Raw genomic sequence first — 12,671 nt, forward strand, 5'->3', positions numbered from 1 at the left:
GTTACACTAGCAGCCAAATTAAAAAATAAAATTAAAAACAACATCAACACCAATAAGTTCAAAAATAACGAAATACTAAACCAAGCAGGTGTCATATACGAAATAAAATGCACATGTAAGAACCCAGCAATATACATTGGCGAAACAGGAAGACAACTCGGTACAAGAATTAAAGAACATAAAGCAGCAATCAGACTTAATTACACCCAATCACCGTGGACAAATCACTGTAAAGAATTTGGATGCACAATAAACGAAAAAAGTATAAAAATTATTCATAAAGAAAAAGATATTTATCTAAGAAAATTCAAAGAGCATTTCGAAATCATAAATAAAAAGAAAACCATAAACCTAAACGATGGAATGGAGGTAGACGACGTGTGGGAGGAAATGGGAGGAGCTAAAGGGAAAGGAAAAAGAGGGGGAAACGGTGTAAAAATGCCTTAGGGGAAATAACATCAACACTGGGCAGATGTCGATCTAAAACTTAAACAGGTTAGTTAACCGTTGTATAACTATTGTAGTAAGTTACAGATGTAATAATTAATCTTACCAAATTTATAGAAATGAAAAAATCCTGAAGAGGGGTGCAAATTAAAGAAAATATTGCACCCGAAATGCATAGAAAATAAAGAATACGAAAAAAAAGCTTTGTCTCTGATTAACTGCGGTCCAGGCACAAAAACGGGGGTTATCTAGGTACAATTAACCCATAAAGTTTTTTTCATCAATTTTTTGAGGAAATATATTTGAAAAATTGATCTTTTAAAAGTAATATAAAGTAAACCGCACCAGGGATATATACATATCTATTACTTATAAAGTAACTTTAACAAATAAAAATTATGTTAAGAACTTACTCAATGAACTTCAAAACTAAATACATTTCTGACCAAAATAATAAACAAACTTAACTACTTAGTGATGATATACAGTGGTGCCTCGTATAACGTACGCCTCGAATAACGGACGCTGCGAACAACGGACTTTCCATTCGGCAGTTACGTGAGGCGAACAATGTCTTTCTGCGAACAAATGCAAATGATGTTTCCACTCTTTTGCCATTGCCAATGACAATCTGTTATTTTTACAATATATTATTATTATTAGAATATATTATTAGTATATCTGAAATACAGAGCTCCCGTTGGGATTCGGCTTGCTTCCTTGTTTATTACGTACATCACCTCAGTGTATGGTATTTACATTTATTCAAGTGTTGTGCAAATCATGGCTTCTAAAAAAGCATAAAGGTGATTTCAATTGAAACAAAGCAAGACATCGTCAGAAGGAATGAAAGTTGACAAAAACTTCCCTGTCAAATGGGGAGAGGTTCAGCAGTTTACCAACACTCATTATCCAAACAGAGCTGAGGCCAACAGGATCAATCATCTCTACAATGATACCCTTGCCCGTCATTTCCGACAGGTGCTGAAGAAGAGAGAGAAACAGACCACCTTGGACATGTTTTTCAAGAAGCCAACGGGCAAAAAACAAAGGATGGAACAAGAGATGACCCTGCAAGCTTCCGTAGCCTCTTCTGAATCTGACTCCGATTAAAAAACAATAAAAAGAGACCTGCTGCAATGTGTAAAAAGTCTATCTGTATGAATGTGTGAAGAAAGTGTTCCTCTACCTCCTCCTCACAACATCTGACTACCCGGCATAATTGGTGACTGCTCCAGTTTCATTTTTTTATGGTACAGTAGGTTAATTTATGCTGTGGAACGAATTATATGTTTTAACATCTATTTCTATGGGAAAATGCGTTTCGTATAACGGACTTTTCACTTAACGGACGTGCACCTGGAACGGATTAATTACTGTACGTTATACGAAGCACCACTGTAATTATTTTATTACACTGATGATAACTGTTTAAAATGTATCACAACATAATTTTTTAATAATAATGTTTCTGTAATTTTAATCACAGCAACATTACTTTTTTATTTTAAATATTGTAGAAATAGAAATGCCAATTCTCATTAAATATTAAAATATGAGAATGTTAATTAGAAAGAACAAATCACAAAATTACAAAACTTTTTAGTTTCTAAAACAAATTGTAAAATTATTTATTTATATCATGATGATAATATACATCTTATATTTGTTTACAAAAATATTTACATTAAACAGATTTATATAATTTTATTCTATAAAAGTATAAAATTCTGCTTAAAAATATGATAAAATTATGTAATATTTAAAAACTTTATTATACAGATACATTGTATTGAAAATTATTATGTAAATCTTTCTCTAATAAAGCCACAAAATTTTCAGATGCTTTATAAAAAATTTAAACTTTTTTCTTCTTACAAAACAACAAAATATTAAATTGAAACATTTAAAAATGTTTGCATTTAATAGATATATAAATATATATTTTATAAATGTATTTGTAAAATGTTATTATAAACTATGTAAACTATATATTAACAATTTAACAGTTTAGTTGAAATGTAAAAGTTTTATAAATCCTTTACATAACATTTTCATATATGGAATGTCATTCCAACATATACAATTATTAATAGAAATATTAAAAATGTTTTCATATAAAAATCTTTAATATGAAATATATGATTTTATAATGTTTATTAACATTAATTCAATGTTTAATAAGCATTATATATAAAGTTTGGCAATTAATGAAATTAAAAGTCATTTGATCTACATTATTTTAAACCATTTGCTCTACAATATCATTAGAAACTAGATGAGAATCACTCTGACTATGAAAGCCACTGGAAGTGTTTCCAGAATTACTATGAGATGATGACGAACTAAATATTTCAGAAAATTTTGTTAACCATCTACGCCTGTGAACTGGAGAAACACTTTTAGAAACAGTATTAGTTGCTGAAGAAACTGAAAGAGATGATGTGGATGCTGCCAGAGAGGATGAAGTCATAGTGCTTGGTTGTGGACTTATACTTCTCGATCTACTTCGATTAGGTAGAGTCAACATTGGAAGACTCTGATGAGTGAAATTTGGATAGCATGTCTGAGAAGCCAAATATAAAGGGTGGCAGAAAGTAGGAGATGGTAATGCAACGTTGTCATTAAGTGTTCCTTTGATTGAAATCAATAGTTTCTTCCAAATCCAATCATAAACATCAGGCTTAGTAAAATCAACTTTGGAAACATATTTCAATAATGTAGGCATAGGACAAGGCTTGTACATCAATGGTATCAATTTACGTTGACGTTGAGCTAAACAAAAAAAATTTTTATAAATTGAAATATATACAGTAAGTGCAGCTTATATTATTATTAACAAAAAAACAAAAATGCCAATCACTTTATCTGTGATTTAGCTTAATACAGAAAGGTTTAAAATCTTAGTAAATATTCCTTAAAAAATTCTAGTAGTTTGTTTACATATTCAAAATTTTATTTTCTTTTCCAATTTAAAAAAGAATTGCATTCTATATTGTGTGTTTATTCTACAATAAAAAATTGGATCTGGCTTGTGTACAGTGTTTCTTGCTCTTAAATACTTTGTTCTAGTATTATTTCTTGTTTTCATTCTAATTTTCATATGAAACATGAGAAATTTGAAATTGGAATAACAAATGACTAAAATCAGTTTTCTGTTAAAGATGTAAAGTAAAAAATTTTTAGCTGATTACTCTTTACTAAATTTATAATCAATTATCTAAAAGCAATTTCATTTATAAACAAATGCCCCTCACACTCATAAAGTGAGTGAGTGAGTGTGTGAGAGAGAGAGAGAGAGAGAGAGAGAGAGAGGTCGNGTTCATTTTTTCTTGTTATAAATAAATTAACAATATTCATTTTCAATAAAAATTGTACAATTATACTTATTAGAAAATTAATAACTAATTGTTTACTTTATAAATACTAACAGTAAGTATACATTTGTTTTTTCCTTTAGGCGAATGAAATATGCCTGGAATTAAGCTTTTTTGAATTGAAAGGACATACTTTACTTTCTCAAAATGAAGTAAGAGTTTTTATTTTTTGCAATTTTACTTCGTGCTAATGTAAAATCGGAATAATGGTTTGGTTTTATTTGATGAGATACGGCAACGCAACGCGTAGACGATCTGTCAAGGGGAGGTGTCTCACAGAAAAACTTTCTGTGGGGAAAGTTGCGCTATTTACATGTTGTTATGCACGCGAAGAAAACCCAGAAAACTGCTTGCGGCCAGCACGTTAGTGTGGCGCGAATCCGTCTCCATCTAGCACAGCGTTATTCAAACTATGGGTCGGGACCCAATATTGGGTTGCGTTAAAATTTTAATGGGTCGCAAAATGGTACTACTTTTCGCAGAAATATTTATAATACTGAAATATTCTCTAAGAATTAGGAACGATACATGAATCTGTTAAGTACTGAAAATTTTTAACAACATTTTCCTTATAATTATTAGAGTTTGTGCAAAACATATTTTACATTATATTTACCAGGTGCTGTAATTATAAACACATAACGTTAGATGGCGTTTGCGCATCCAAACCCTTTATGTTGTAAAAATATAAGAAACATGGACGCAGCTGAAGTTTCGCTTTGTTTTTTCCTGGATATATCGGAAATTATGTCGTCTCATTAACAATTAAATAACCAACAGATGATAACTAAAAGAAAGATTGCAAACACACTTACCGAAGCAAAAACAATATGGCCGACAAACACCAAGCGCGTTCTTATGTGGGCGTGTGTAACATTGTGGGATGGTGATGCATTGCCGTCAATAAAGGACCAAATATGATTGGTTTCGCAATTTTATAAAATAAATTTCTAACGTGAGACTTTTCTTATGCTTATACTGGTAAATTATGCATAAAATTATAATGGACGTTTATATAATGTCAAATACGTCGTGCACAAACTTTATATTATATAATGTGTGTATATGAAATTGATTTCTCTTTTCTATTTTGAATAACATCAAAATAGATATTTTATGTAAGGTTTTAGTCATAAATCCATTTAAGTTGCAATGGTTTTGAAAATATTTCCTTATTTATTCAAACTTTTAAGTTTATTGTCATACATAGCAATAAATTATAAAAGATAAATAACGGATACATTTTAGCACAAGATCAATAATTTTTTTTGTATACACAAAATGACAAAATCTTCTTACAATCTGAAAAATACATTTTAAAAAACGAGTTCATTAAGTTTATAAAAAAAAAAAACTTGAAATATTTTTCAGAATAAAATAGACTCCTGAATAATTCTGAAACAGTCTGTTTTACAATCGTCAGTCTTACATTTGTTTAATAGTTAAATTTCAATAATAAAAACTGAAATTAAATTAAGTTATTTTTTGGATAAGATAATTAATTAACTATTAACAATATAAATTTTCTTTCCGTCTGTTCATCCGAGATAAAACTATTTTTAAAAAATAGACATTAAAATCAATCAAATAAAACTTGATTTAATTTTTTCTCCAATGTCTTTATTGTCATAAATGCATTTATATATAACAATCCTCATCAGTATCACTTTAACAATTGAAGTTTCGAGTTTCCAACAAACGAATGTCATTTTGGATTAACACCATCTATCCACTAAATGGCGTAAATACAAATGAGGATTGTTAAATAGAAAAGCATTTATCATAGTAAAGATACTGGAAAAAAAAATCAAGTTTTATCTGATTAATTTTAATGTTTATGCTTAAAAAAATAGTTTTATTTCGGATGAACAGTTGGAAAGAAAACTTGTATTTTTAACAGTTAATTATCTTATTCAATATGTAACAACTGACTGAGGCCTTTTATAAAGCTTTTAAGTTTTAATCTTATTATACTTTTTAGTGTTTTAAGTTATTTGTTACAAATTAAAATTGGCCCAAACCGCTCTTAATAGAAATGTACTGAATGCTACATCTCACACGTATAAATTATCAATAATGCATAGTTTTATTTCGTTACTAGCTGCAAGGACCCGCTTCGCTGGGTTTTTATTTGTGGGCAAAAAGTAACGATAGTGAAGATTAAGATAATTACATTATAGCCAATCTTACCCGTTTTCACAGAATGCAAGAATTAGGTCCCCCGTTTCCAGACTAATTAGAGAATTTTTACGTCCAGTCAAACGAACTATTTTCAATTTGATCAATTTTCTGGAATGTTTACAATCGTTCTATAATCGAACCAATTCGAATTTAAATTCGAATTCGAATACAAATTCGAATTTAAAACGGTTCGAACATTTTTAAAATCTTCGAAGTCAACCACTTTTAGCCCCATATCTCACGCATCCTTATAGCTATCGAGACGCAACCACCATAGTGCACGAATGGAGACTTGGGGCTACTACCGCATACAAACACTATTCATGTGCGATGTGTAGTTTTGGCTAAAAAGTGAAATATAGGGGCACACACGTCCATTTATATATATATAGATATAATATACAGTGACTAGTTTACCAGGATTTTTTAAAAATGTTTTATTATGAACATTTGGGTGGCGGAACCATTACAAATATATTGGGTCCGATGAGCAAAAAGTTTGAGAAACGCTGATTTAGCATGTCAGTGGTTCTATATTCTCTACCGGGAGAATATGGAACCATTGACATGCTAGTTCATAATGAACATATAAAATATATTATAAATTGTTATAGTTTGAGTATTGAAAATTTCAATATACGAGAATACCCAAATATAAAGATTATTGCATAAATGAAGCGTCCATTTGGAAAATCTAAAATCTAAACAGAAAATAAATGTATTTTGTTGTTTTCTTCTACCTAGATGTTTCCATATTGGTTATATAGATACATAAGGAATTTAAATGCTTAAGAGTTATTTTAATTCGTCCTGGGAACAATCCCAGGACGAGTTAAAAAATTTATTAGAAGACACGACCGCATTCTTAAGTTACGGATCGACTGTACCTGGAACTTGTGTTTTTCTTCTTCCTCCTCTTTTTTCTACTTAAATCTTTTAGTATTTACCTTTACGCATCTAGTTTTTGTACTAATATTTATTTTTTATTTCGTATTTATTAACAATTTTGGCTATTCGGATAGTGTATTAGTGATATGTGAATTAATTTTAAAGCAGCTTTAATTCTAAACGTATCTTTTTTACATAACATTATTCTTAAAATTATTAATGACTTCATAAAAAAAATACCATGCACATAGCTTATATTTATCACCGATTTTTTGTGAGACTTTTGTGGCAAGTTTAAGCTATGTATTTCATATGTGAAGGAAAGGGTTCAATTTTAAAGTGAACAAAGTCCACACAAACTATTTTAGAGATAAAATAATAATTCTTAAATAACTCTATCTGAAAAGGAAATCAAATACACTTATAGGTACTCTACTATGGGAGACTAATTATACATAATAGACGAACGGATGGCCAAGCGGTCAAGGTGATAGCCTACCGCTCTGTGGAATCCGGACCGGTCAAGGAATCCCTAGGAATTTTTCGAGGGGTGGTCCGTTCGGATATGTCGGGCCCTGTCCCTCACCACCCGGTCGCCCCATTGTGGGCCTGGCCGAACTCATAATGGGCCCTTTTAGTGCCCACAGGGCGAAAAGAGTATTAAAAAAATGATACATAATATATAATCTTTGCAAGCATAAAAATTACAAATACCTTAAATACAAAGTAGGTAATAAAAGAAAGTTTATAATTTGGGTCTGTTCACTTTTAGAACTGAACTCTCCACTTGTAGAACAGATATTGATTCATTGTAGCAGTTTTTCCCAATGTGTGATAAGCGTACCCCCGGGATATGCGGTCTTCAAGGGGTATAATTTTCGGCTACGCACCGCTGACGCTTAGAATCGTTATTAAGAGATTAAGAGAAATATTGAAGTAACGAATTATTTTAATGTATATTCCCAAAAAATTATATATTTAGTATGAATTCTCCTACTCAAGTTGTGTTTTAGTACTGCATTTATGTAGTTTGCAAGTTTCTTTTGTATGCGGATGTCAAAACTCTGGAAAATTGCAGGGCTGTGGAATCGTATAAAAATCTACCGACTCCGATTCCGTACAGGGGCCCGGGAATTCTAATGTCATCACATGACTGCAGAATAAAAGCTCCAATAAATAAGAGTTGTAATAAAAATAGAACGTAGAAACTTTTATTCCAAAGCTAAAATACACCTCTAAGTAATGACATAGTCAATATATAAATATGCATTCGATAATTTTTACTTTCCCGGCCGTTATATACGGGGGGTGCAAAAGTAGGTATACAGTTGAGAATCTGAGAAATACAAATGTTTGGTGTTCATTATTATTATGTTTATTATCTTTTATTAGTTCGTATTCCTTATTTGTGATTTTGATTTGTACATAAAAATAAATGTTTTTTCTTCCTATTTTCTCCCTGTATGTATTTTTTCCATACTTACAACTGTATACCTACTTTTGCACCCCTACTGTATAATAGAGGGAAAGTGTAACGATCGGTCAAAAAATGATCCCATTCAGTTTTACATTTTTGGACTCAGGACTTCTTGAAATGTCGAGATGTGCAAAAGATTCGGGTTTTTTTTTTCTGTATGTATGGATGTTAGACTGTGTATGGGGACTCGATTTTGTTTACACTGTTTGAAGCTTAATTAATTAATAGCGAGGTTTCGGCTGAAGTTTTCATCTCTAAAACGTGAACATCGAATGTTGAACGCCGCTATCGACGTTCACCTTTTAGAGATGAAAACTTCGGCCGCAACCTCGCTAATAACTTCTGTGGTTTTTCAATCGGAGTCGAATGGTTTAACACAAGAGTTATTAAACTTCAAAGTGGTTGAACTAAATCGTACCCCCCACACATTCTAACATCCGTGTATACAGAAAAAAAATCCGAATGTTTTTGAACTTTTCTACGTTTCGAGGTTTCCAAGAGATTAAAATCTGGGGAGTGATTTTTTTGACTGATCGTCATTTTTTTTGTTATAGACCTACACTGTATAACAGCCGGGATAGTAATAGTGACGACGATTCTGATTATCTTTAAAAATTCAAAATAAAACGATTTTAAAAAAATTAAACATTAAAATTTAACACATCTACTTAATATATAAATTCACATTTATTGTCTTGTTTGATGATGGCAATTGTATTTGGTAAGCGTGTAATAGTAAATAAATTCGACCACAAATTGGTTTAATAAAAATATATATTACATAATATACTTGTATATTAAGTACAGTACAACAAGTATGCGCATGGTAATTAAAAAGGTTGCTTATTTTTGATTAATTTATTATTTCCATCTCTGTTATAAACTGAATTACTTCTTTAAAAAGAATCGCTTCTATTAAGTCAGCATTCACGGAAGCTCTTAAATCAGATTTAATAATTTTAAGAGCTGAAAATAAACGCTCTACTGAAACTGGTTGGTGGCAATGCTGTATCTTGAATAATGTCTGGATAGTGCAATATCGCCGTTTTAACATCCAAATGTGAAGAAAGGTCAATGCGATTTATTTTTTCCAGTGCATTGTAAAAATCATCTTTAAATTTTGTAAGATTTCTTCCTGTCTGTGCTCATATTAAAACTCAAGCTTAATTTTGAGGGTAAAGACGAGTTTTATAAAAAAAAAATTGCGAACGCTAATAAAGAGTAAAAGATTCATTGTCGACCACACTTGGAGATATGATACTGACCCCTTCTATGTCTCTACCCTGTCGGCCTTTAATTAATTAAGAACTAAAATTTAATAGTATTAATGTCCTTTATACACATGCTACCGTGCCAAATTTCGTTTCTTGAACTTTACCCATTCTGAGATATTGTTCAATATCTCAGGAGAATAAAGAAATTAAACAAATTAGACGCCAACACACACAGACAGACGAATTTTCCCCTTTATTTGACATTTTTTGGGTTCGGAAGGTCTCAAAACGTGTAAATTTGCAAAATACTCGACGGTCAAATTTGACACCATTCCAATACTTTTCTGTTTTATATACATAAGTTGGGAAAGTAAAAAGGAGTCGGAGTCGGCGGATTTTTGACGACCCTGACTCCGACCCCACAGCCCTGGAAAATTCAGAAAATTATGTCACCAACATAAATAATTTAATTTTTCAAATTTTCAGATTATTTCGTTCATATCTACTTGTAATTTATTAAGACCTAAAGTGACTGCATCTAACTATTTTGAAATTGATCGTCCATTATTTGTAACTGTAAGTATTATATCTATATGCTATTATTTGTAAATTATTGAAAAATTTATTCCAACTTTTATTTATTTCAGTTATGTAGTACTGTAATAACGTATGTAATAATTTTAATCCAGAACGAATTGTAACGAATTTGACATATGATCAGCTGAACGATCATGCAACGAATAAAGTAATTTATGAAATCTTCCTTAATTCATATTGATTGTTTTTGTCTCTTGAATTTTACAACTATATAATTATGATTGTTCATATTAGTGCAAAACAAGTTAATATTAAAACAAAATGGATAAAATTCTGAAAATAACTATCAAACTATCATGTTTATAGTTTGAAAGGGAAGAGGAAAAATAACAATCTCATTTTATCTGAATCAAACAAACTATACACATTATAATGAAAATACATTTATGAACAATGGTTATTAATAACATTCAGCAGTGAATTTTATTTGAAGTAAATTTTTAAAGTAACTTTATATTACTTTTAAAAGATCAATTTTTCAAATATATTTCCTCAAAAAATTGATGAAAAAAACTTTATGGGTTAATTGTACCTAGATAACCCCCGTTTTTGTGCCTGGACCGCAGTTAATCAGAGACAAAGCTTTTTTTTCTNATAAATTGAAATATATACAGTAAGTGCAGCTTATATTATTATTAACAAAAAAACAAAAATGCCAATCACTTTATCTGTGATTTAGCTTAATACAGAAAGGTTTAAAATCTTAGTAAATATTCCTTAAAAAATTCTAGTAGTTTGTTTACATATTCAAAATTTTATTTTCTTTTCCAATTTAAAAAAGAATTGCATTCTATATTGTGTGTTTATTCTACAATAAAAAATTGGATCTGGCTTGTGTACAGTGTTTCTTGCTCTTAAATACTTTGTTCTAGTATTATTTCTTGTTTTCATTCTAATTTTCATATGAAACATGAGAAATTTGAAATTGGAATAACAAATGACTAAAATCAGTTTTCTGTTAAAGATGTAAAGTAAAAAATTTTTAGCTGATTACTCTTTACTAAATTTATAATCAATTATCTAAAAGCAATTTCATTTATAAACAAATGCCCCTCACACTCATAAAGTGAGTGAGTGAGTGTGTGAGAGAGAGAGAGAGAGAGAGAGAGAGAGAGAGAGGTTGTTGTTGTAAGAATGCCGATTGGGGGAGATTTTATTCCCTACCATTGGGATGCTCTAGGGCAGTGTTTCTCAACGGGGGCGATATCGTCCCATGTGGGCATTTTTCAATGTTGAGGGGGCGATTGGTAACAATTTATATTTTGGGGGGTGAAAAACAATTTTCTCGGTGATATAGTAAAACATTATATTAAGAATAACTAGATATTTTATTCGTTATATTGTACAATAATTAAACAAACAACATTATACTAGTCACTAGTCTATTCAATGCAGTACGAATTTGGCATTAGCCTTGGCACTGGGCATCGGAATTTTGAAGTAAAGGGGGCGATACTATGTTGAAGGGGGCAATGATTTATTAGAGTTTGAGAAACACTGGTCTAGGGTCTAAGTGTATGTGGGTGGAGGTTTTATGAGGTAGCAAAAGACAAGTGTTTTACAGAGGCAAACCGTTTATTCTTGATCGAAATTTCTTACATATTTTTAGAAAAAAGTCCTTCGATTCAAAACTTGAAGATGTGTTCGGTCCTATTAATTAAATGACTGATGTTTCTCTTTGGTAAAGCTGGAGAGGAGCCCCGGGGTTATGAAGTGTTAAAGTTCAGAGGTGAACAGTCACAAGATAGTAGCGATCGGAAGCATCAAGGGAGGACGATGAACACAACGGGTGTCTGGCAAAAGTCTTAGTAGAAGCCCTGTTGTCCTTGGAATTGGTGTTTTTATAAGTTTTTTGAGATCGACTTTTTGCTAATTGGACAGACTTTACATCATCGTTTTCTAATTGGTCTTCCACCAGTCTCCAAGTGTAAATGGGGCTTCATATAGTTTGCGGGAAAGGTTGGCTGAAGATGGTTTATCTGACACCATCTTTTAGACTCGTTTGCGTCGTTTAGTTGTGATTGCATTTAATTGTTGACTATGACACCTACGCTCATTTTGATATTTTTTTCTAGTTTTGTTTTGCTTTCTAAACTGCGTCTTTAACTTTAATATTTTAAATTTTCTTTTTCTATATCTAAAATTTTGTTTTTCCTTCTACTCTTTTTGAGTGCTGATGTCAAAGTCCAGTTTCGCCAATTCGACACTTATATAATTTGTTTTCTTGATGGTTTATCTTAACAAATTTTTACATTTCTTTCTTTTTTGGGGGGCTATTTCCGGGGCCTCACATTGTCAGACACTTTTCATGTTAGTGCACTTTGACTAATTAGGTTAAGCCTTAAAATTAATTAATAATTAAATAATAACAAAAATCAAAGTAATATTGAGCAGATAAGGACACAGTACATATATGAAACTATTTCTATAGAGAATAATGGAGAATAATAATTACTTATACAGTAGAGCATCGATTATCCAAATGCTGAT

General features: G+C 30.8%; 1 protein-coding gene and 1 long non-coding RNA gene across 2 annotated transcripts; one reads left to right on the forward strand and one right to left on the reverse strand.

The window, feature by feature from the left end:
• Positions 1-2,416: 2,416 nt before the first annotated feature.
• Positions 2,417-3,378, reverse strand: LOC111631073. The gene has a single exon (XM_023375265.1). It carries the CDS (start codon positions 3,191-3,193, stop codon positions 2,690-2,692), a length of 504 nt encoding a protein of 167 aa, XP_023231033.1. The 5' UTR covers positions 3,194-3,378; the 3' UTR covers positions 2,417-2,689.
• Positions 3,379-3,958: 580 nt separating this feature from the next.
• LOC111631074 lies at positions 3,959-10,282 on the forward strand. The gene is made up of 3 exons (XR_002757633.1): positions 3,959-3,976; positions 10,071-10,160; positions 10,232-10,282. It is a non-coding gene; the product is annotated as an uncharacterized LOC111631074 (long non-coding RNA).
• Positions 10,283-12,671: the final 2,389 nt, after the last annotated feature.

The sequence above is a fragment of the Centruroides sculpturatus genome, unplaced genomic scaffold, assembly GCF_000671375.1.
Source record: "Centruroides sculpturatus isolate CEXI.00-Female unplaced genomic scaffold, Cexi_2.0 scaffold654, whole genome shotgun sequence".
NCBI classification, from domain to species: Eukaryota; Metazoa; Arthropoda; class Arachnida; order Scorpiones; family Buthidae; genus Centruroides; species Centruroides sculpturatus.

Excerpts from the sequence above, each read along its gene's own strand:
- LOC111631073 (XM_023375265.1), bottom strand. The coding sequence starts at position 3,193 with ATGTACAAGCCTTGTCCTATGCCTACATTATTGAAATATGTTTCCAAA.